Source organism: Macaca fascicularis, chromosome 1 (genome assembly GCF_037993035.2).
Source record: "Macaca fascicularis isolate 582-1 chromosome 1, T2T-MFA8v1.1".
NCBI classification, from domain to species: domain Eukaryota; kingdom Metazoa; phylum Chordata; class Mammalia; order Primates; family Cercopithecidae; genus Macaca; species Macaca fascicularis.
Window position 1 is genome coordinate 70,981,350 of NC_088375.1, and position 25,841 is coordinate 71,007,190.

At 37.9% G+C, this 25,841-nt stretch overlaps 1 protein-coding gene across 50 annotated transcripts in view; it reads left to right on the forward strand.

The window, feature by feature from the left end:
- RPS6KC1 (ribosomal protein S6 kinase C1) overlaps positions 1–25,841 on the forward strand; it is a 215,008-nt gene that overhangs the window by 147,826 nt on the left and 41,341 nt on the right. For 48 of the 50 annotated variants that reach the window (XR_012432978.1, XR_012433030.1, XR_012433032.1 and 45 more), the window contains 2 exons: positions 21,045–21,092; positions 22,672–22,804. Coding sequence is in view for 45 of the 50 variants with exons in the window: in XM_074036223.1 (XP_073892324.1) it covers positions 21,045–21,092; positions 22,672–22,804 (181 nt within the window). In the remaining 5 variants the exon portion in view is untranslated. Of the gene's footprint in view, positions 1–18,036; positions 18,142–21,044; positions 21,093–22,671; positions 22,805–25,841 lie in introns of those variants that run through there. The other 2 variants (XM_065541617.2, XM_074036354.1) reach the window with 1 other exon arrangement.

Genomic DNA, 25,841 nt, shown 5'->3' on the forward strand with positions numbered 1-25,841 from the left:
TGTTGTTGAATTTTAATACTCGATTGGAGGGTTAGACACCTTTCTATTTGCACACTTTCCCTTCATATATCCAAGTATATATATATGATGTCAATTTTTTTCTTTTATCTTTTTATTCTTTTCCTTTATGGTTTGCCTTTGGTGCTATTAATTAGTTTCTTTTTAATAACCCGAAAGATACCTTTTTGTATCCTTTCTTTATTTGTAGTACAATAAAGTTTGTTTTCCATGTTGGTATTCCTGAAAAATCTCACTTTAGTATTGTTAGAGTATACTGGAACAGATGATATAAATACCTCTAAACTCTCACTTATAGCAGCCTAAATCTGCACATGTTGTAAAGAAAACGTTTTTTAATAATTTGCCAATGAACAATCAATGAACAATTTCTAATTTAATTGTCACTTTTTTTTTCTTTTTTTTTTTTTTTGAGACAGGGTATGATTTTGTCACCCGGGCTGGAGTGCAGTGGCATGATTACGGCTTACTGCAGCCTCTTGGGCTCAAGGAATCCTCCTACCTCAGCCTCTCATGTAGCTAGGACCACAGGTGTATGCCACTATTCCTGGCTAATTTTTTTTTTTTTTTTTTTGTAGAGATGGCATCTTTCTTTGTTGTCCAGGGTAGTCTCAGTCTCCTGGGCTCAATGAGATTCTTCCACTTGGCTTCCCAAAGTGCTGGGATTACAGGCTTGAACCACAATGCCTGGCCTCACTTTTTATAATATACTTAAATGAGTTTGGTGATTTTAAGAGTACCCTAGCATTTAGCACATGAATACGTCTCATTTCGATTAGTGGCCAAAGTATTTTTGGGCATTGTGAGCATTTTACCAATCCCGGGCTGCTTATGGTATGTTATAGTATCAGGTACCTTTTTTTGGATCCGTGCTCTAAGTAGAATTGTGTTGTATACCTTGCTTAGTCCATTAAATTTTTACCTGTCTGAGGATCAACAAGAAAAAGTCAGAATGTACTTTCTACTTTTTAATATACTCTATTGACTCAGTACACAGCCATGGTGGGACACTTGAGATGTTCTGCTGAAGACAGTTATTACATATTGAGATTCTGGAAGGACAGCAAGTTAGATAAAGATAACTCATGCTTTTAAGAGTCCCGTGGAACTTCAGTCATTGTGAAGTAAAGAAAGTGATAAGGTAATAATGCATGAAGCAGTTTGAGTCACTGTGATGTGGATGGTGGGAGGTAGCCCTCTTAATCAAAGCTTTAAGAACGACCAGGAACCTAAGGAATAGTTACCTATACCACCAGATTATGCAGATAATGTTGATGACAACAAACTTATATATTTTATATATATATATATTTCAAAAGAATGTAGCAGTCCCATAGGTTTTATATATATGGAATCAGTATAGTGTTTGATTATAATTAATGATATCATCTTAAGGACTACATCTAATATACTTATTTTGAAAATAAGGTGCAACCACGTATTTTTGACATATAGTTATTTTTCTTCAATTCAGTGCTTTGATATTTTATTCTGTATCCCTATCAGTTAAGTGTATATATTATTTAAAATTAAGAGTATACAAGTTAAATATCTCTTACTCGAAATGCTTGGGACCAGAAGTGTTTCAGATTTTGGTGTGTTTTTTCTTTATTTTGGCATATTTGCATTATATTTACCAGTTGAGCATCCCAAATCCAAAAATCCCAAATCTGAAATGCTCATTGGAGCATTTCCTTTGAACATCATATTGGTGCTCAAAAAGTTTTGTATTTTAGAACATTTTGGATTTTGGATTTTTAGATTTGGAATGCTCAACTTGTATATACAGTGCATTCTATACTTGCATTTGGATACTATATTTGGATTTGTGGGTGTTTTTATTCCAAAGAGCTCAACTTCTCTTAGTATTTAAAGCATGGTTTCCTAACATTTTTAGAGATAGCATTGTATGGACACTTTTATAATAGGACAACCTTTAAGTAATTTTGAAATAAAAGGACTAGTTTCCTTTTACCTCCTAGGGCTTGGGTTTTATAATCTTAGGATTAGAAAGGGCTTTAAGGTTATCTGACCCAGTGCATTACAGATCTTGTGGTCTATCTACAGTGCCCCATTAAATGGCTCTTCAGCTTCAGGGCCTTTTATTTATCAATTTAACAAATACCTTTTGAATGCTGCCCTGGGGCAAGCACTGTGTTAGGTGCTGGACATATTACAGTATATCAGACATGGTTCTTCTTTTTAGTCTAGTTGGAAAGATATAAGTAAATATATAAATTGTAAAGCAGCACAGAAGAGGCCATAAAAAAGCATGAAAAAAGACAGAGCCACTTAATGTCACAAAGTCATTTCATTTTACACAGTTCAAAGTCTTAGAAAGTCCTTTTTTCTCTTGAGCCAAATACTGCTTCTTTAGGTCTAAATACTGCCCTTCTCCAGTGACCATCTTTCAGTTATTTCAAGATAGTTAGGTTGTGTTTCTGATTGGTATTGTTTTTGTGTTAATTTCTTTAAAATTTTATCTTGCTAAAAATTGGCCTAAATGACAATTTGTTAAATATTTTTGGGTCTTCCTTGTATACAGTTTTTTTTCTTGGGGTTAATATATTGCTTCTAGGACCAGGCGTGGTGCCTCACGCCTGTAACCCCAGCACTTTGGGAGGCCAAGGTGGGCGGATCATGAGGTCAGGAGTTCGAGACCAGCCTGGCCAGCATGGTGAGACCCTGTCTCTACTGAAAATACAAAAATTAGCCGGGCATGGTGCTGTGTGCCTGTAATCCCAGCTACTTGGCAGGCTGAGGTAGGAGAATTGTGACTCCAGGAGGCAGAGGTTGCAGTGAGCTGAGATTGCAACACTGCAATCCAGCCTGGGCATCAAGTGAGACTCCGTATCAAAAAAAAAAAAAAAAAAAAAAAAATATATATATATATATATGTATAGCTTCTGTGGAATAAATATGTCACCCCAAAATATACTGCTTTGGCATGTTTTGAGATGGCTATTCGGAAAAGCTACAGAAAGAGGAGTAGCTATGAAAAACTGTCCATTTGTTGGGGAGATTTGCATTTCTGGTAGAAATCCACACTAGGAAAGTAAACAGCAGACAGAAATGGACTTTCTTTGAGAATCCCTTATCTGCCTTGTTTGGATTTAGGGAAAAACTAACTCTCAGGAAAAAGAGACTGAAGGTCTGACACTGTTGAAGGTGTGACAGAGAAACTTTTTCAACAGGCTACCATCTATTCTTTCTGAGGGCTGCTACCTGAGAGATTTCATTTGCAATACAAAATAGATTTGGTTCAGCTTGCGTTTCCTCCCCTCACCCTTCCACAACTTGTAAGCTACCTTCCCCCACCCTGGAACTCCAAGCCCCTGACTCTTTTCTGTATGTATACAAACTTTAGTCATTTGACCCTTCTTAGAGTCTCATATTTTGTGTGGCTCCCCTGCACATGTGCATGTTTATAAATTTGTATACCTTTTTTGTTGTTGTTGTTGTTGTTTTGTTTTGAGACACTATCTCACTCAGTCGCCCAGGCTGGAGTGCAGTGGTGTGATCTCAGCTCACTGCAACCTCCTCCTCCTGAGTTCAAGTGATTCTCCTGCCTCAGCCTCCCAAGTAGCTGGGATTACAGGTGCCCACCTCCATGCTGGCTAATTTTTCTATTTTTAGTAGAGACAAGGTTTCACCATGTTGGCCAGGCTGGTCTTGAACTCCATACCTCTAGTGATCTGCCCACTTCAGCCTCTCAAAGTGCTGGAATTATAGGCGTGAGCCACTGTACCTGGCCTTGAATACCTTTTCTTCTGCTCATCTGTCTATTGTCAGTTTGTTTTATAGACTCAAATTATCAAACCTTCAGAAGGGGGAGGAATTAAAATTTCCTTTGCTCTTATACATTACTTTTCCCCCCATTTGCTGTATTTTTATATGTATTCATCTCTATTTTCCAACCCTCTGAGAGAACTTTAAAATATCTCTCAAGTACCGACACCTCAAATAATCCATCAGATACGTGGTTTCCTCAGAGCCTCCTCTTCTGGATTCTTCATTATTCTGCTCAAGTCTGCATTGGTTTCTTCTCTTGGCATACTACCTAGCTCTCCTCTTTATACTTCCACTTTTTGTTATTCTGGGAATCTCTTCATCAGTCTTCTGTATTACTTTTCAATTCCTGATTCTTTGTGTGTGACTTGTTTTTCTCCTCCTCGGCCTTTCTCTTTGGAGGCCTGTAGGATTTTCTTTTCATCCCTGGTGTTCTATAATTTCACAGTGGTGTTGCAGTGTGGAACTCTTTTTCATTTTTTGAGCTGTGCCTTTGCTCATCTTTTTTCCATTTGAGTAACAATCTAGATGTTTTGTTGAGAGATCAAACAAATGTCAGTATCTGTGTGTTTTATCTCTTGGGCCAATTGGTTTTCTCAGAGAAGAACATCATAATCTACTTAGGGAGTTAGTTTAAGACCAGCATCATTGTGGGAGCCCAGTGGTGTAAGCAGGAATGATGTCCTCACCATTTGGTGTACAGGTTTTCACATAATGCCTCTGTTTTCAGTACCACTCCTCAGTCCCACCTTTAGCTGTTTGTAGTACCTGTCTCATTCCACATCTTCAGAGGTTGAACCTTTAGTCTTCTGCTTGTGTGGAAAAGGGTGGCTATCTCGCTGGCTGTGCAGTGGCATAGAGTGTATATACTTTTTTCATGTCTTCCTGTTTTTAGGAGATAATTTCAGGATATGCTTAAAATCTAAAACCTTTTCACAGTTTTAAGGATAAAGTTTAAACTTCAAGCTAAGCCTATAAAGTTCTTTGTGATCGAGTCCTTCCTTTCTCTATTGGTTCTTAACTTGGTTCTTCCCCTTCTGGATGAACTAAGACCACACCACAACATATTATGTTGCTATAACCCCGTGGAACTTGGAGGGATACAAATGCATCACATTTCACACATGATGTACCCCTCTACCTGGAGTGCCTTCTTTCCCTTGTCTTCCTCAATTTCTTATTCTTTTTTTTTTTTTTCCTTTTTAGACGGAGTCTTGCCCTGTTGCCCAGGCTGGAGTGCTGGAGTGCAGTGGCACCATCTCGGCTCACTGCAAGCTCCCCCTCCTGGGTTCACGCCATTCTCCTGCCTCAGCCTCCCGAGTAGCTGGGACTACAGGCGCCCGCCACCACAGCCGGCTAATTTTTTGTATTTTTAGTAGAGACGGGGTTTCACTGTGTTAGCCAGAATGGTCTCGATCTCCTCACCTCGTGATCTGCTCGCCTCGGCCTCCCAAAGTGCTGGGATTACAGGCGTGAGCCACCGCGCCCGGCCCAATTTCTTATTCTTAATTGTTGTTTTCTCTTAGTAGCCCCCCCTTGCTTTCATCTGCTGTCTGATTTAAATATCTTTTACTTGTATTCTTTTACCACCTCAAACTTACCTTTGATAGTGTCACCAGAAAGGAATATTGATCCAAACCCCAAGAGAGGATTCTTGAATTTCACGAAAGAGAGAATTCCGGGTGAGTCCGCAGAGTAAAGTGAAAGCAAATTTATTAAGAATGTAAAGTAGGCCAGGTGTGGTGGCTCATGCCTGTAATCCTAGCTCTTTGGTAGGCTAAGGTGGGTGGATCGCCTGAGGTCAGGAGTTCAAGACCAGCCTGGCCAACATGGTGGAACCCCATTTCTACTAAAAATACAAAATTAGCTTAGTGTGGTGGCACATGCCTGTAATCCCAGCTACTTGGTAGGCTGAGGCAGGAGAATGGCTTGAACCTGAGAGGTGGAGGTTGCAGTGAGCCGAGATCATGCCATTGCATGCCCATCTGGGCAACATGAGCAAAACTCTGTCTCAAAAAAAGAAAAAAAAAAACCAAGGAATAGAAGAATGCCACTCTGTAGGCAGAGTAGGAGCATGGGCTGCTTGACTGAGGATACTTATGGTTATTTCTTGATTATAGAAACTGAATAAGGGGTGGACTATTCATGAGTTTTTTGGGAAAGGGGTGGGAATTTCCCAGAACTGAATGTTCCTACCCTTTTTAGACTATATAGGGCAACTTGCAGGGATTGCCATGGCATTTGTAAACTGTCATGGTGCTGGTGGGAGTGTCTTTTAGCATACGAATGCATTGTAATTAGTGTGTAATGAGCAGTGAGGACCACCAGAGGGGACTTTTGTCATTATATTGGTTTTGGTGGGTTTTGGTCGGGTTCTTTACTGCATCATGTTTTATCAGTGGGGGCTCTGTGACCTGTATGTTGTACCAACCTCGTGTCTCATCTGTGGCTAAGAATGCCTGACCTCCTGAGAATGCAGCCCAGCAGGAGTCAGCCTCATTTTACCCAACCCTTGTTGAAGATGGAGTTGCTCTGGTTTGAACACCTCTGACAGTAACATTTATCTTTATTGTACAGTAGTTTTTGATGTTATTTCTGTGCCTTTTCCAATAAGCCTTCAGATTTCTGAAGTATACTTGACGAAGTATACTTGTTGAGTAAGTTTGAAGGTAACAAAAAGAGACGAAATTGTGTCTTAACATTTCAAATAATCTGTAAATCTGTGCCTCAAAATATATACTTGAAGCATCAGAGCAAGAGGATATTACAAACTGAAAACTGTCCAAACATTCCTGCTTGTCCTGTTTCCACCGTTTCTCACAGAGTATACCTGTAGATTGTTGACAGAGTACTTTGTTGCAGTCGATGAACTTGTCAATTTGAGAATGAGTATTGTGCCTTTGTGTTTCATATGTGCTTTAAAACATTTTGAAATTTTTCAGAACATGAACACATTGTGTTCTTATACTCAATAAATTTTCTAGGTCATTTAAAAATACTGTTAAATTTTAATCAATACCAGAAGTTTGGCTCCATCTGCTACAAAAGTACAAACTCGTTAAACACATTTTAAAATAATAACATTTAAAGTTTCCTTGCCCTCGAGGCATTTTCTTCTGAATTGGAATCAGGCTACCTTTGACATTGGCAGCTTAGTTGGATATGTATTGATTGGCTTGAGAATGTTGTTTCTGTGTCTATTATCATTATGAGAGAGCTTTTATTAACTGTCTGACTACATACTGCCCTAATTCTATAAATGAGAACTATGTGGATGTATTTGGTGCTTTGTAGGGACTTATTTTAAGCGTATTTATAGAGCACATCTAGCAGCAGACAGAAAATATTAAACCAGGGTATGAATGGACAGTGAAATAGTTTACGTCAACATCAGAGTATTTGGTTTTTCTAGCAAATGCAAATAAGAAGCTAAAGCTAAATACAATAGACTATACTTTTAATTGAATTAATTTTCATCTAAATTTAACAGTGTCAAGTTATCATCCCAAGTGAACTTCAGAATTCAAACTAGAAAAATAGAATAAATGGGTTCATTATGGGATTGAATGGCATGAGCTGAACTTGGGCCTATAAACCCAGAACTTTAGAGTTTTAACCTCTCTTTTTTTTTTTTTTTTTGAGACGGAGTCTTGCTCTGTCACCCAGGCTGGAGTGCAGTGGCCGGATCTCAGCTCACTGCAAGCTCCGCCTCCCGGGTTTACGCCATTCTCCTGCCTCAGCCTCCCGAGTAGCTGGGACTACAGGCGCCCGCCACCGCGCCCAGCTAGTTTTTTTGTATTTTTAGTAGAGACGGGGTTTCACCGTGTTAGCCAGGATGGTCTCGATCTCCTGACCTCGTGATCCGCCCGCCTCGGCCTCCCAAAGTGCTGGGATTACAGGCTTGAGCCACCGCGCCCGGCTTTTTTTTTTTTTTTGAGACGGAGTCTCGCTTTGTCGCCCAGGCTGGAGTGCAGTGGCCGGATCTCAGCTCACTGCAAGCTCCGCCTCCCGGGTTTACGCCATTCTCCTGCCTCAGCCTCCCGAGTAGGTGGGACTACAGGCGCCCACCACCTCGCCCGGCTAGTTTTTTGTATTTTTTAGTAGAGACGGGGTTTCACCATATTAGCCAGGATGGTCTCGATCTCCTGACCTCGTGATCCGCCCGTCTCGGCCTCCCAAAGTGCTGGGATTACAGGCTTGAGCCACCGCGCCCGGCCTTAACCTCTCTTTAGCATAATCCCTTTATGGCCTTGGGCAGATTCTTCACAAAAACAGAAAACAGACTATCAAAATGAGAATGACAAAGGTGTAGAGAGATCTAGCTTTTAAAGCATTTGGATCTGAGAAGAGCCTCCTAAGTGGTTGTTTTTTCTAGCTCTTTAGCAATTCTGTTTTAAACCCAATTTCGCTGTCTTTTATATTCTGCCTTCTGCTGTATTTATATCCATTTTCCTTACAAAGACACACCATGTCCTTTGGAAGCAGGTTTTATGAAGTAATAGATGTATAGGCCTAGAATTTGAAAAATTATACAAAGTAAAATTTTTTTTACATACATATAAAAGATATTTCTTTGGTAGGTTTATTGTTCACTAAATCATTAACTTCACACTTTAGTATGAGACGTCATTGAGGAATGGCTCACGTTCATTGACATTTGGCTCATATGAATATGAGAGATTTTAAATTTGTGTTTGTAGTTTATTTATTGGAGAATAACCTGGATATTGCATCACTTTAGTGTAGGACTTGTTTTAGTTATTTGTGTAAAGATGTGTAACCCAAGGATCTGGCCAAGTGATTTTTAGATGGGAAGTAGAGAAGCGTTTTGTTTTTTAAGACTGTTTTTTGAGGGCAGTTTTGGGTGACAGCAAAATTGAGAGAGACAGAGTTTTTCCATGTGCCCCCTTGACCTCACCCATGCATAGCCTCCCCTATTGTCAACAGCCCCCACCAGAGTGGTACATTTATTACAACTGATGACCTTTCATTGACACATCATAGTCACTTACAGTTCATAGTTTATATTAAGATCATTCTTGGTGTTGTACATTCTGTGGGGTTGGACAAATGTATAATGACATGTATCTAGCATTATAATATCATACAGAGTATTTTCACCACCCTAAAAATCTCTGTGCTCTGCCTATTCATTCCCTGCCAACACGTGTAACCACTGATCTTTTCTATCTCCACAGTTTTGCCTTTTCCAGAATGTCATATAGTTGGAATCAGTATGGAATCAGTATGTAGCCTTTTCAGATTGGCTTTCTTCACTTAGTAATATGCATTTAAGGTTTCTTTATGCTTTTCATGACTTGACAGCTCATTTATTTTTAATGCTCAATGGTATTCTGTTATCCGGATGACCCCAGTTTATTTATCCATTCACATATTGAAGGATGTATTGGTTGTTCCAAGTTTTGACTATTATGAATGAAACTTCTGTAAACATCCATGTGCAGTATTTTCAGCTCCTTTGAGTAGAGACCAAGGAGTGTAATTGCTGGTTCATTTATGGTGAGAGTATGTTTAGTTTTGTAAGAAACTGCCAAACTGTCTTCCAAAGTGAATGTGTTATTTTGCATTTCCACCAGCAATGAATGGAAGTGTCTGTTGCTTTGTATCTTTGCCAGCATTTGGAGGTGTCAGTGTTCTGGATTTTGCCAATTCTAGTAGGTATGTAGTGATATCTTGTTTCAGTTTGCACTTTCTTTGTGACATACAATGTTGAGTATCTTTTCATATGCTTATTTGCCATCTGTATATCTTGTTTCGTGAGGTGTCAGTCTTTGGCCCATTTTTTAATCAGGTTTTTAAAATCATTAAGAGTTCTTCGTATATTTTGGCTAATGGTCCATTATCAGATGTATCTTTTATAAATATTTTCTCTCTGGTAGTGGCTTATTTTCTCATTCTCTTGACACTGTTTTTCATGGAGCATATGTTTTTAATTTTAATGAAGTCTGTCTTATCAATTGTTTCTTTCATGAGTGGGTTCTACCTTTGATATTATATCTAAAAAGTCATCACCATACTCAAAGTTATCTAGGTTTTCTCCTGTGTTATCTTCTAGGATTTTAATAATTTTATGTTTTACATTTGGTTCTATGATCCATTTTGTTAATTTTTGTTAAGAGTGTAAGGTCTGTTCTAGATTCACATTTTTGCATGTGGAAGTCTAGCACCATTTTTGAAAGGGCTCTTTGCTCTGTTGTATTCACTTTGCTCTTTTTTCAAAAGTGAGTTGAGTGTATTTATGTGGGTCTCCTTCTGGGCTCTCTGTTCTGTTGCATTGATTGATTTGTCTATTCTTTAGCCAATACCACACTGTCTTGATTACTGTAGCTTTATAGGAAGCCTTGGAGTCAAGTAGTATCAGTCCTCCAGCTTTGTACTTCAGTATCGTGTTAGCTATTCTGGGTCTTTTGCATTTCTACATAAAGTTTAGAATCAGTTCATTGATAACCACTAGAAAAGCATTTAAAATTTTTCTTTATCTTTAATGATCCTGATATTAGTCTGTCAAAAAAACTTTGCCAATCATATTTCACTGGCCCTTGGAGGAATGAAACAATGTAGGAATGGCTAGCTTTTGAATTTTAAGTAAATTTTATTTGTAAATCTGTTTTAGTACTATCAAAATATGCTTATTTTCTTTTTCTAATATTATTCATAATCTATTCATATCTTGGAAGATAAACTTACTCTGGTAGGATTTGCTCTGTTTTCAGCTATTATCACAATGACAAACTATGATTTTTAAAAAACCATCGTACTTACCCAAATTATTAAGTATTTATAGGTATAAATTGAATTCACATGGAATATAACACACAATACAGTATTGTGTCATAGAAGCTATTGATATTGACATTCAACAGGCTATGTTTGTATTAATCAAGTTTAAATATAGGGTAAGCTAAATGTGCTTTATTACTTTTATTACTACAGTTTTTGTGGTACATGAATGTTTAATAATGCCCTATTTTTAAGTTAGTTTATAACTAATTCTCTGTGGAAGCATTGAAGAATCTTTAAAAATCTGGATTAAGATCAGAATTAACACAAAACAATGCATCTGTTGCCATTTTATTTTACTTTTTTGAAATGGAGTCTTGCTCTGTCACCCAAGGTGGAGTGCAGTGGTGTGATCTCACCTCACTGCAACCTCTGCCTGCCAAGTTTAAGTTATTCTTGTACCTCAGCCTCCCAAATAACTGGAGTTACAGGCATGTGCTACCTCACCCAGCTAATTTTTGTATTTTTATAGAAAGAGGGTTTCGCCATGTTGGCCAGGCTGGTCTTGAACTCTTGGCCTCAGCACTCTGCCCGCCTCAGTCTCCCAAAGTGCTGGGATCGCAGATATGAGTCACTGTGCCCAGCCTTCTGTTGCCATTTTAAAACTAAGAATTAAAAGATGCTTTTGTGTAATTTTCTAGAAAATATCTTCTATACTTATTTTCTTCTAACTACATTTAAAATACATTTTAAAAAGCAGAAAGCAAAGATGAAGTCTAAGAAAATTTCCTATGAATACATTTCTTTTACGATGAATACATGCCAGTTATTCAGTTAGAATTGAATATAGTTAGATTCTTGAGATTCTGTTTTTAAAAGACACCACAATATTTTGTTTTTATATGAGGTATTATGGGAAACATGATCATTACCTTAAATATATGGCATCAGGTTTTTAAAGTGGTATTTTGCAGATTTTGTTAAATCTGTCTCAAAGTCTATTTTCTCATGTTATGTTTGAAGTATGGGTATGATAGTACCAGAAAAGCAAGCCTTTCAAAACACAATACTCTACTTTTGTGACTCCATAAAAAATACAATCTTTATTATTATCCATAGACTGAATAAAACACCTTACATTTTATATTTCATTTTATTCACCGTAATCCATATTTTCAATTAAATTGCAGGTGATTTTAAATATGACTAGACTTTTTTTTTTTTTAATAGAAAGATCACATAATGACTTAAATCTATTCCATTAGGAGTAGTATTTCTCTTGTCTTTTTGTTCAGCCATTGGAGTCCCCTGTGACCTTGGGTACTTTTTCCATAGGCTAACTGATGGTTCATGATGTTCTGTATTTTCTGGTAGCTTGCCTGTTGCCTGCCTCTGGGTTCGTCATCCCCCTTATGCTGACTTAGGCAGTATTTCTTCAGTCTGTTATCTCGGGGCTTTGATGCATATGTTCTGAAGGTGGCCACAGTGACTTTGGGTAGCAGCAGATGGTAAACCTTCAGGCTGCCACCGGCTAAACTGGTGTTAAGTTGGAAAGTTAACGTTTGATGAAGAATCAGTAGTGCATATGAAAGAGCTTTCACTGCTGAAATATCTTTTAATTAAAAATTAGCATACTAAAACCTTTGTGAATGTCTGGGAGTTTAAAGAAATCTACAATTCGTTGTGTTCTTATAGAAGTAGTTATTTACCAGTTTAGTCTTATGTTACTTATTCTTCCTAACCTGGTTCTTTTTCCTCTGTTTCTGCCCCAGTTCCTTGGTAGTTAAGATAAATAAGATAACTACATAAATTGAAAAATAGTATGCTTTTAGGAATCCCAGGTATTTGAATAAACAGAGTATATTTTGAATTACGGCATTTTGGATTTTAATAACTATGAAGAGATGTGGATTTTAAGTACAATCTTCATATAATTCTGGTAGATTTGGTCTGTTTTTTTCTACCTTTGAAGGTATTTCTGGATCAAATAGGAGCCTGAAGAACTCAACCTGCCTCAAAGAGATATTTCATTTTGTTCTAAATTAGTTGGTGATTCTTGACTCTGACATTCTTAACTTTGTTAACTTTGCAGAAATTGATGCAGTGACTTCTGATGAGCTAAAGCTGTAGGCGCAACATATTTTGCTTTTGGAGTTACTGAGCAGTGGGTACAGGGAACATTGCTAACCTTTTCGGATTATTTGTTCACTTCATGATAATCTGCTATATGGGAAGTTGTAGCACAAATAAAACATTGGTAAGGCTCCAAAGGATTTTCTTTGTTACCCATAAATCTTAGGGGTACCTTATATATTTTTCTCAATTTAAAATGTATCCTTGAGAGTAGTAGCTGAAAATATCTTTTAGACTGGAGTTATAAGTATCCATGTCAAATTTTACTCATTAAGCTTGCATTTTCATCAGTGGAAAACTTACGAAACCAAAGACAGATTGGTTTCATGGCATAACATGAGAGAAGTGTCTCTGCATGGTCTGTTCATGCTGATGCTCTTGATGGTGCAGCTTCTGATGGACTAACGCTGTAGGAGCAACATCTTTTGCTTTTGGAGTTGCTGGGCAGTGGTACAGGGAACATTGCTGGCCTTCTGATGCCAAAGAAAGAGAAGTTAGACCGCAATTGGGAGAATTCTTGATATTAAAGGTTGCCGAGTACTATTCCTTGTTTTCTAGTAGTTGCATTTTTATAAAGATGCCTCATGAAAATAATGTGTGGAATTAAGAGTAGAAACGCATTTTGGATGTTTTAAGAATACAAAATGAGTTTTATTTTAGCAGAAAATACGAATAACATTTGATAATCATGCATGGTGTTAGGGGAGGAAAGCAAAGTTTTAATGCTCTAGGTTTGTTGTTCAAAACCATTTCTATACAAGGATATATAGCTGGTAAAGCTTTTGTAAATTTTCCCATCTAGTTAAAAATTCAGATCTAATACTAGTCAAGTATGGACTATTTTTGAAAGAGAGTATAGTAAGTGCAATCATGTTCATATGAAAATATGTTGGGAAAAACTCTTACACGCAAAATCGGGCTTGTAATATTGTCTCTAGTTTCTTTGTTGTGTTGATTTTATTCTTTCTGTTATCATTATTTATATATGAATTACCAGGAGCATGACTTAACACAGTTGATATCTCATCCAGATTATAAGCAGCAAACACAAATCAGATTATATGCGACACCATTAAGGGATGCTCTGTGTTTGTCCTGTAGTCTTTTTTTTTTCTTTTTTTCAATAGTTTTTGGGGTAGTGGTGGTTTTGGTTACACAGATCAGTTCTTTAGTGGTGATTTCTGAGATTTAAGTGCATCCATTACTCAAGCAGTGTACCCTGTACCCAATACGTAGTATTTTATCCCTCACCCACCTCCCAACCTTCCCTCCTGTGTCCCCAAAGTCCATTAGATCACTCTTAAATGCCTTTGCATCCTCATAGCTTAGCTCCCACTTACGAGAACATATGGTATTTGGTTTTCCATTCCTGAGTTACTTCACTTAGAGTAATGGCCTTCACCTTCATCCAAGTTGCGGCAAAAGACATTATTTCATTCCCTTTTATGACTGAGTAGTATTCTATGGAGTATATATACCACATTTTCTTTATCCACTCATTGGTCGCTGGGCACTTAGGTTGGTTTGGTATCTTTGCAGTTGCTAATTGTGCTGCTGTAAACATGTATATGCACGTGTCTTTTTCATATAATGACTTCTTTTTCTTTGGATAGCTACCCAATAGTGAGATTGCTGGATCGAATGGTAGTTCTACTTTTAGTTCTTTAAGGAATCTCCATAATGTTTTCCATGGTGGTTGTACTAATTTTCTGTAGACTGAAGCATTATTTTAACTAGTATTAATTGTTCTGGAGTCCCATGAAGTAACTGGCACCAAAGTAGAGATAGCCGTTCCCTCAAATTACCCAAGTAATCTTTCTTTTAAAAGGAATTGGAGCTGAAGTTATTTTCAGGGACTTCCAAACTTCCACTGTCAACATTTAAATTAAATATCTTAAGATTCATGAATGGGGAGACACTTAATCCCCACTGAAGGGAACTCTCCACACTTCTTCACCACAGTCATAGTTTCTTCGTAGTAGCATATCTCTTTTCTCCATATTATTTTTCTTTCTATGCTTAAAAATAATCATCATTTGATACTTTTGATGTACCCCTTCTCCCTCTTTTCTTTGCAAAGATGGTTGCCTACTTAAATATTACTCCTTTCTTAATTCTAGTTAACAAATAGACTCTAACCTGTAATCAGTTGGAGCTTTTCCTACTACTATTATGAAAGAAAAGTGGGCAAGTTTCACTGTGCTGCTGGAATTGAAGAACAGATGAGGTTAATCCTTAAGGAATAAGTTGTCTGCTTCCCCTCCCCCCGCACCCTCGCTCAAGTTAGGAGCTGTTATTTCATGTATTAGTATGGGCAAAGATGAAGTAATCTCTTCTGTTAGACCATATGCTAATATAGGGCTGATAAGTAAGTGTGAAAAATGAAAGGGAGAAACACACTAATTGTATTCTTTCAATAAGGTATGCTATCCAAGATAATTATTTCATGACAGTTTTAGTTATAGTACTTGTTTTATCATGAAATAAAAGATGGTTTTAGGAGGCTTTTATTGGAAAGACAATTGTATCAAGCTAGTACAAATTAGATTTTTGTCTTTATAAAGGTGAGCAAACCCATGAGCAGTTTTTAAATTGATGTGTTCTAGTCTACAAATGAACAAATTCTGTTTGAGGGTTAAAGAAGCTATTATTTTGTCCTTTATGCTGACAGTTCCATTACAGATTGGCCTACTGTTGGCATTAAAAAAAATGTTTGGCTCCTTATGATCTTTGTGCATGCAACTATAATATTAATGCAGCACCATAGCACTGTTCATTAAGAAATGACTTTAAATGAGGTTGAAGCGTGTAAATTTGGAAAGATACAGATGTTAAATGCAGTCGTTTCTCTTTGTGTACAGCTGTATGGCTAATAATTTCCAAGCGGCTAAAGCTCTTGTTAGCAGGAGTGCTGGTGTGTTAAGAATGGCTCTATAAATAACTTTAAGAACTGAAGTTGAAGGTGCTTCTTTTAAAGACTATTGTTAACTAAACATTATTGCCAAACAGATGGAAAGCATTCACCAGCCTGATGTTTTTGGGTCTAATTATATTATCACCAGCCCTGTACGGCTCAGTTGAAGAGGTGTATCCAGAGGCCAATTTATAATCATTTAGCCAACACCTGTTTGGGAGAAATTGACAGTCAAAGGGCACATTTTTAAAAAATCACATATGTTCTTGTGTTTATTGCCTCAATGTGAACGTTGTCTAGTTGCACACAAACTTCATAGGAGAAGAAAATATAAACAAAGCAGCATTTCCCAGCCTTGTTTATCCATCTTAATTTGTTTTTTTGTTTTTTTTTGGGGGAGATGGAGTCTCACTCTGTTGCCCAGGCTGGAGTGTGGAAGTGGCATGATCTCAACTCACTGCAGCCTCTGCCTCCTGATTCAAGCGATTCTCATGCCTCACCCTCCCGAGGAGCTGTGATTACAGGTGCCCACCACCATGCCCGGCTAATTTTTGTATTTTTAGTAGAGACGAGGTTTCACCATGTTGGCCATGGCTGGTCTTGAACTCCTGACCTCAGGTGATCCATCCACCTTGGCCTCCCAAAGTGCTGGGATTACAGGCATGAGCCACTGCGCCCAGCCAGTTTGACCTTTTTATCTGATTTGCTTCATGCTTCATGGCTAAGTGAGATGAGTAAAGAGGTATCACTCCTGATTTATGCAGGTATATTTTGTTGAGTCAATTAAGAGGCTTTTTATAGGGAGAAGTTCTTTCCTTTGGTTGTACAGCTTCCATGCCTTTTACCTAGTGAGATGTGTTCTACTTCATATAGATGTGTCTTGTTCAAATAGAATTGGCTTTCTGATAAGTGACTTAACAGTTGCACCTTATATAGGCTGGGAGCGATGGCTCACGCCTGTAATCCCAGCACTTTGGGAGGCCAAGGCAGGCGGTTCACAAGGTCAGGAGATCGAGACCATCCTGGCTAACACGGTGAAACCCCGTCTCTACTAAAAATACAAAATTTAGCCAGGCGTGGTGGCGGGCACCTGTAGTCCGAGCTACTCGGGAAGCTGAGGCAGGAGAATGGCATGAATCCGGGAGGCGGAGCTTGCAGTGAGCCAAGATCGTCCCACTGCACTTCAGTCTGGGCAACAAAGCAAGACTCCGTCTCAAAAAAAAAAAGTCACACCTCATATAAAAACGAATGAGACTGAAGAAACACTAAATGTCTTCACAGATTCAACAGATGTTCAAAATATGTTTATTGAGCTCTCCTTTGCAGAAAGAGGGCCATGGTGCCTCCTTTTACATTCTTGGTATGTTGATTTAACTCTTAAAGTTCACAGATGTGTTTTCATATTTTGGAGGCTCAAGATTTGTGTTGATTATAACTCAAAGGGCAGCTATGGAAAGAATAAGTCTATCCCATCTGAAAAATAATAAAAGTCAAACCCTTTGTTTCAACTGATGATCCCACTATTTCGTTTTAGTGTTTTTCCTTCTTCTGACATATTTTACTATTGAAAGGCTTATATATGTCACCTCTATTTTCTTATCACTCATTATTAACTCCGTGCAATCTGGCTTTTATCCTCAGCAGTTCACTGTACAATGCTGTATTGAAAGTTACATATGACTTCCTAACTGCCCTAACCAGTGATGGTTTCTCAGTCCTCATTCTTCATGGCTTCTCCCTGTTGTTTGGCATAGATTACACTCATCTTAAGCATCCTCTTTCTCTGTCATCTGAACCACCGTGTTTTCTCTTTGTACTTTTCTCACTACACTTTTGGTTATTGTCATATTTACTCACAATATTTCAACTATGTATATTTTCAAAATTCAGAAATAAATAGTATAGCTTAGCAGTTAAAGAGAAAGAAACCTGGAGCCAGACTACCCTCTACCACTTATTATCTTTGTGAGTATGGACAAAGTCCTGAGGTTAAAGAAGTTCCAGTGTTTCAGAGTGCACTCCAGAGAGGTACAGTTTTATGTTTATTTCCTTATCTGTAAACTTGATTAATAAAAGATACCTACCTCTTTGGATTGTTGAGAGAGTTACATGATTTAATTCCTTAAAGCCCAGCAGAGTGCCTGAAATAAAGGAAGTGTTCCAGTGGGATCATTCTTGTGTCTTTAGTTTTTATCTTTATGGAGAATGCTCAAATATAAATCATTAGTACCGACTTATTTTCTAAGCTCTATTCCCATGTCGTCATCTACCTTACAAACTTTTAGACTTGAATTCACTAACCATATGTTTATTAAACATTCACTGTGTGAGAACAGTGTATTCTGTGATAGAATAATTTTTATGCTATTGGTTTTCTATTGCTGTCATAACAAATTACCACAAAGTTGGCAGTGTATAACAACTAAATTATTAAAGTTCTATAGGTCAGAAGTCTAACACAGTTGCTGGTTTGAAATCAACGTGCTGGCAAGGCTATATTCCTTACTGGAGGCTCAGGAGAGGAATCTGCTTCCAAGCTCATTCAGGTTGTTGACTGAATTCTGTTCTTTCCGTAGAGTTGTAGGACTGAACTCTGTTTCTTTGCTGGCTGTCAGCCAAGGACTGCTCTGTACTCCTAAAAGTTGCCTGGGTTCCTTCTTAGGCTTGCTATGAGATCCTAGAAGCCTCTCTTTAGTTCTTGCATGTGGGCCTTTGCACCTGAGAGCCAGCAGCCATGCATCCCTTTCATGTTTTGAATATGATTTTCCTTTCAGCCATATCATTTCTGTGCTTTGCATTTCTTTTTGTAGAAGATAGTTCTCTGTTTTTGAAATGGATTCATATGATATTTTGGAACCCACCCAGATAATCCAGTGTAATCTCTCTGTTTTAAGGTCCCTACCTTAATTATATCTGCAAAGGCCTTTTTGCCAGTAACGTAGCATGTTCACAAATGCTGGGGATTCTTAGGGTATGAACATCTTTGGGGCCCATTATCCTGCCTTATCGCATGCCCATAAAGAGCTTGAAGTCTCATTGGGAGACAGACCCCCAAATTGAAGGGTTAGAGATGCTATAATAGATGTTGGTGCTGTGTAAAACAGCAGAAGAAAGGAAGAAAGTAGTCAGTGTTGCTGAGAGAGTGACATTTGTGCTGCGTATGGAAAGATGCATACTTGTTTGATAAGTGGCTGGGGGAACATTTCAGGGAAAAAGAAGCAATAATAGTGATAGCAGTAATAGCAACTGGCTGTACTTTTATAAGATTATCTTACTGAAATCCTCACATTTGTTAGATACTGTTACCGTCCTTTATAGCTTCTACATAATAAGAATGTCTATGTCCACAAGAAGACATGTCTGTAATGTCTTTTAATGTAGAATAGGATGGTAAAATTATTTCACTGGGCCAGACCTGGTGGCTTATCCCTGTAATCTCAGCACTTTGAGAGGCCAAGGCAGGTGGATCACTTGAGCCCAGGAGTTCAACACAAGCCTAGGCAATACAGTGAGACCCCTGTCTTACGAAAAAAAAAAAAAAAAAGATTTATCCAGGCATTGTGGCACATGCCTGTAGAACCAGCTACTTGGGAGACTGAAGTGGGAGGATCGTTTGAACCTGGGAGGTTGAGGCTGCAGTGAGCTAAAATCACACCACGGCACTCTAGCGTGGGTAGCAGAGTGAGACCCAGTCTCAATGAAAATACAATAAAACAAAATAAATCATTGACTTGTTGGGAGGATTAATATGGATTACACATGGGTAAAGTATAGCACATAGTAAATGCTTAAAATATGGCAGATTAGAGAATAGAGGGTGGATAAGAGAAGTGCTTAGGAGGTAGAATTGATTTGATTGGTTTAGAATTGATTCTAAATACTTGGTATTTAGAAGGTGATCAGTGTGTAATTGTTGAATACTGGATCAGTCACTTGTTCCAAAGGTGGGAGACAGGAGAGAGTTCACAGTAACTTAGACCACTGTTTCAGAGCATGCATGGAAGATGGTCTTACTTAGTACTATAGGAGGAGAAGCAGGCTGTTTGTGTGTTTGTTTGGTGAAGGCAGGGCCTTGGGAAGAGGATATGAGGTACCTGTGAGAATACTGTATTGAAATTAATGGAAATTTAAGTAGTGTAGGTCAGACACTCAGAAGACAAAGATGAAGTTGTCACTATTTTTTCAACTTGATTATCTAAAATGGAATTTTCCATCTTCTCAAACTGGTTTCCCATCTCACCTTTCTGTTTCTTCTCACCTTTTAAAAATTCTTTATTTTTTTCAAGCTTAACATCTTTTTTTCCATCCTTAATTTCTGTCTCTCCTTATCCAGTGGTGGGCTGGTAGATATTTGACAGCTCTCTGGTAGGGTGAAGAGGCTCATTTGCAGTGTTTGCTGATTTCTGTAGTACAAATCCTCCTCCCATGGCCAATTTCAGTCTGCGGCTGCTTTTGTTGTATAATGACAAAGTTGAAAAGCTGTAACAGAGACTGCATAGGCCTGCAGAGCCCCAAATATTTACAGTCTGGCCCTTTAAAGAAAAAGTTTACCAATCTTTGCTATTGTAGTATTTCCAAAATAATAAAGCCTTCATAGGGTGGGATGATTTCATACTTCTGTTAATTTATTTTATCCATCAAGATGAGGGGTGGGAATGAGTAGTTTAAGGGGGCAATGTGTGAGAGGTTATGAAGGGTCTTGAGGTCATTTTATGGGCTTAAGCTTTTTCTCTCAGTGAGATAAGAAGAGTGTCATGTTCTAACTTATGTTTTAAAAAGAAAACCCTGGCTGCTGCTTTGAGGATAGACCACAGGGCAGCACAGATGGTAGCCGGGAGGTCAGTTGGGACACCGTAGTTACAAGTTAGGTAAGAGTTGGTCTTTGCTTGAATCAGAGTATTAACTGTGGAAATGGTAAGGTGAGTTCAGATTCAGGATACATTTTGAAGACAGAGCTGATAGGATTTGGTGGAAAGAGGTGTTAAGGTGAATCCAGGGTGAAGTGGTACCAAAAGGATGCCTTAGGCTAGAGCCTGAGTTATTGAGATCACATTATAGCAAGTTGCTACATAGGAGATTTTAGGAAAAAAATTGAGACTTGAACAATTTTTTTGAGCCACTTCCTGTTGATCATATATGTTCCAAGAGGGAAAACTCTGTTTAAAATAATATGTCTTTTACTTCTAAGAAATACATTTTAAAATACTTTAGGAAACAGGAATGTTTCTAACATATGTCATTTTTAGAAAAGAAAACCATAATAAAACCTATTTTGGATAAGGTTATTTTGATTCTATAATTTGCCAACTTAAAAAAATTATTCAGAAATGAACAATTTTGGGGAGGGGATTAAATTTCAGCCCTGCCCCACTCTTAAAGTTTAGTTTAAAGCTAAGAGTTAATGTTTCATTGTATTGTTAATAAATTATTACTCATGTCTTTTATGTAGGTTTTACTTGTAATGGACACAAGGACAGAACAGACTTTCATTTTAAAAGTAAGTAAAATTTGTAGCCAGGTGCGGTGCCTATAATCCCAGCACTTTGGGAGGCTGAGGTAGGCAGATCACCTAAGGTCAGGAGTTCGAGACCATCCTGCCCAACATGGTGAAACCCCGTCTGTACTAAAAATACAAAAATTAGCCGGGTGTAATGGTGGGCGCCTATAATCCCAGCTACTCGGGAGGCTTAGGCAGGAGAATCGCTTGAACCCAGGAGGCAGAGATTGCAGTGAACCAAGATTGCGCCATTGCACTCCAGCCTGGGCAACAAGAGTGAGACCCTGTTTCAAAAAAAAAAAAAGAGTAAGTAAAATTTGTATGTTTAATGAATTTAAAATTTTAATTTCAAATTATGCTTCTGAAAGAAAATATTTTAGTTAGTATTTAGTTAATGCTAACTAAGTAGTTAATATTTCCCCCTTAGGTTTTGAATGTCCTTTAATGTTGTTTCTGTTGATATTTATTTACCTTTTTTTTTTTTTCTATCCTTCCATCATGGTTGATAGCATGCATTTAACAATTTTTTTTTTGATACAGAGTATGGAGGAAATAATTTGGATAAATTGAAGAACCATTTTGTGTTGTTTGAATGTGTAGTGTGTAAATACATCTCAAGAACATTTTTTATAATCGTGAAGACTACACACAGTCTCACCTTCGATTATCACTACAGTTCTTAAGAGCTAAAATTTTGCCTTAAAGTCTTGTTACAGGTATTTTGGGAAAGCATTATCTACATTCCTGGTCCTCTTTTTGATCTAAATTCAATTTTGATTCTATGCATAATGTAATTTATAACTAAATTAATCAGGAGAGAAAGAACCCTCAATTTTGAAATTTTGAAATTGTGTTTGGAATGGACTGTGCTAGTACATATTCTGAAAATACCCTAATTTAAGCATTTTCACAGCATTCAGAAGATGAATTTATTAATTTTATATTTCTTTTTCTGATGCTTTTTCTTTTGCTGATAAGGCATGGCAGTAGGTCACATTGACACATACTGAAACATGTGTGTGTGTGTATGTGTGTGTGTGTGTGTGTGTGTGAATATACATTATCATTGACATTTCCCCAGTTTTTAAAAACAGAGTATGACACCAGAAAATAGACAAACCTTATTCCTTGTAAGAGGACTTAATATTGTTTGCACTTCTAGGGGATGGGATTTTAAAATTGCCTGCTTAATCTAAGAATACCTTTTATGTCTCAGGAGTTTGCATTGGTCTTACAATGTCTACTGCTTTAAAGATATAGATAAGTAAAATAAAGCTTAAGAAAAGGTCACAGAGAAATAACTGTGTGTCATCCTGATGACTTAGTTTGAGAGCATCTCTAATAAAAACACTGACCCACGTAATTGATTTTAATGGCAGCTTTGTGGCATCTTCCTTCTCTGGATTCACGCCAGATGCCATCAGCAGAGCCTCCAGGGACTGGGGGGCATAGAGCAGCAGATGAGTGGTTTCTCTGAAGCCCAGAGTAACTCGGATAGATTAGTTTGGTTGATAAACACAGAGCACAGCAGGCTCCAAAGGCAACTGAGGATACAACTGACCTTTTTGTTCTCTGTCAGGGTCTAAGGAAAAGCAGTGAATACAGCAGGAACAGAAAGACCATCATCCCCCGCTGTGTGCCCAACATGGTGTGTCTGCATAAGTACATCATCTCTGAGGAGTCAGTATTTCTTGTGCTGCAGCATGCGGAAGGTTGGTTTGTAGTTTGGATTGTTTATGCAGTGAAGAATGTCACCTACTTAGCTTCCAATTTCTCTCTGTCATTTCATGAGCAGATAGAATATATGAAACATGTTTAAGAAACCATTTCCTATTCCTCTGCTCTACCTCCCTACTTTGAGTTGTGAGGGAAAATGAAAACCCAGGTGAACAGCAGATTTCATGTGAACTATGGTACCATTTGTAGATTTACTTCACTACTTACTTTCTCATGAAATTTACCTAATATAATGAGAACTTTAATGTGAATGTGTGGTAAGAGAGCTAGATTTTATTTTAGTGATATTTTGTTCGCTTGTTCCCTGCTGAAAGGATACATTATGTTAGATGACTAAAATGAAAAGCATCCCCTGAAGAATTAATTAATTACCTCCTTCTTTTAGAAGTCAAGGGTGTTTGTTTAACATTTGACGTTACCTAGTTATTCTGATCTGAGTTTTTATGAATACAGCCATTGGCATCACATATGGGTACAAAGCAGAGGCATAGTTCTCTGCCTTCAAACTGTTTATGAAATTTCAGCTCTTTGTAGAGGGAACAGGTGGCAAAAAATATTATGTTTTGATTTTTTTTTTGTCCTTTAATACCTGAATTTAAATAAATAGTTTTTTATTTAGGATGACTGAAAACACACATAAATATAAATTCACTTAATACATATTGCCACTTGACTTTTAAGAGGTGTTCGTAAAATAGTAAAAAAATTTTAATTGTTTCCCATATTTCGTGAAGCCATTATTTTTATATAACTATTGTACTTTACTAATAGGCATAACATTTGTATTTAATACAATTTTTTAGGAAAAGAAGTCAATGCTTTCTGGAATGAGGTCTCATATGATTAACGAATGCAAGATTTTTGATGGGGGCAATAAACAATATTGTTTATTGTGAAGTATAGCACAAGATAACTACAGATGGAGGGAAGACCTCCATATGCAGTATTTAATAGGAAATTCAGAAGGGGCTCTATGGTCTCTCAGGTATTAAGAGAGTTAATTGTGTGTGTGAATTGGATAACTAATTCACCTTTGTTCAGACATTATAGACAGCTTTTATCTGAGGATACCAGTGCATTACAGACATTATTGAATTAGAGGTCATGTCATCTGATAGCGAAATACAGCCACCTCTGGTGTGGAACAAAATAACTTGCGTAGTAATAATCCATAATAATTTAGAACAAGGTCAGTAGGATGAATGTAATTATAGTCAATATTCTATTACCCAGTGTGGATTATTCATGTTGGAGATTATCTATGGCAAAATTTTCAATCTTAGCTTACCTCTGTTATTTGTAGCTGTATCTTCCTCTTCTTCCTCTTCCTTTTCCTTCTCCAAATCATTTTTCAGTTTTTTTCTACCATCTTCTCACTATCCCTTATACCTCTTGAAGCTGATGTTTCAATTGATTTTACTTGAATAGTGTGGAAAATTTTTATAATCTTTTAAAGTCATAGACTTATGACTTTTAAATTTTCTACTATTTTAGATCCCTCTTTACTATCGACCATACCTGACTTTGGTCACATGACCATAAAATTTGTCTCTTTTGACCATTCATTTTAGGTGTCTATTGTTTAATTTTAAGATGGTTTTATAATATAAAGATAGTAAATTACAATGCAAATAGAGACTCTGGATTAATTAACTGTTCAGTAAATTTATTGAGCATGTACCGTATAGTAGGCTGCTTTTTAGGTGAACAAGACAAGAACATTCTTTTTTGTTTTTTTTGGTTGGGGGTGGTCAGGGTCTTGCTGTGTTTCGTAGGTTAGAGTGCTATGGTACAATCATAGCTCACCGTAACCTTGAACTCTTGGGCTCAAGTGATCTCCTGCCTCAGCTGGGATTACATGCGTGCACCATGTAATCCCTGGCTAAGGTTTTAAAGTTTTTGTAGAGATTGGGTCTCTCCGTGTTGCCCAAGTTGGTCTTAAACTCCTGGCCTCAAGCGATTCTTCCGCCTCAGCCTCCCAAAATGCTGGGATTGCAGGTGTGAGCCAGCATGCCAGGCCTGAAACTTAAATTCTTGTTGTGAAAAGTCAAACAGAAAAACAAAAAGCAAGAGAACATTGGATAATAAAAGGAACTATACAGATCTATTTTTTTTTTTTTTTTTTGAGATGGAGTCTCGCTCTGTCCCCCAGGCTGGAGTGCAGTGGTGCCATCTCGGCTCACTGCAAGCTCCGCCTCCCGGGATCATGCCGTTCTCCTGCCTCAGACTCCTGAGTAGCTGGGACTACAGGCGCCCGCCACCGCGCCCAGCTAATTTTTTTTGTATTTTTAGTAGAGATGGGGTTTCACCGTGGTCTCGATCTCCTGACCTTGTGATTCGCCGCCTCAGCCTCCCAAAGTGCTGGGATTACAGGCATGAGCCACCGCGCCCGGCAGGAGCTATACAGATCTTTAACAGAGGGAGATCTAACAGATAACAACTGGGGGACTATGTTGAATTAAGTAGTCGAGGGAGCCCTCTCTGAGAAGGTGGCATTTAAGAGAAGTTCTGAATGGCAAAAGAAACAATCATTTGAATATAAGATACAGGTACAGGGATGAGTGTAAAAACAAACTTGGGATGTTTGATGACCAAGAAAGGCATCATTTGGTTGGAATGGAGCAGAGCGAGGACAACGTGAGGCACTTGTTGGTACATGAGGCTGTTGGAGAAGTAGACAGGAGCCTTGTACAGCAGAGTAAGGACTTTGGCTTTTATTCAAGTGCGTTGGGAAACCATTGGACTTCTTGAGGGGTGACACAATCTGATTTACATTTTAAAAAGGTCACTGGCTCTTGTATGGGGAATGCGTTGTAGAAAGGTAAAAATAGAAGCAGTAAAAAGGCTAATACTGGAGGCTAGTCAAAAGGTGCTGCTGGCTTAGCCTTCTGGGGCACCAGTCAAGATGTTTGAGGAGAGAGTCAATGGGACCTGTGATGGATTTGAGATTAGGAAGAGGAAAATCTGCAGTAATTTCTCAGATTTGGCTTGAGCAGTGCAGTGAACTGGGTG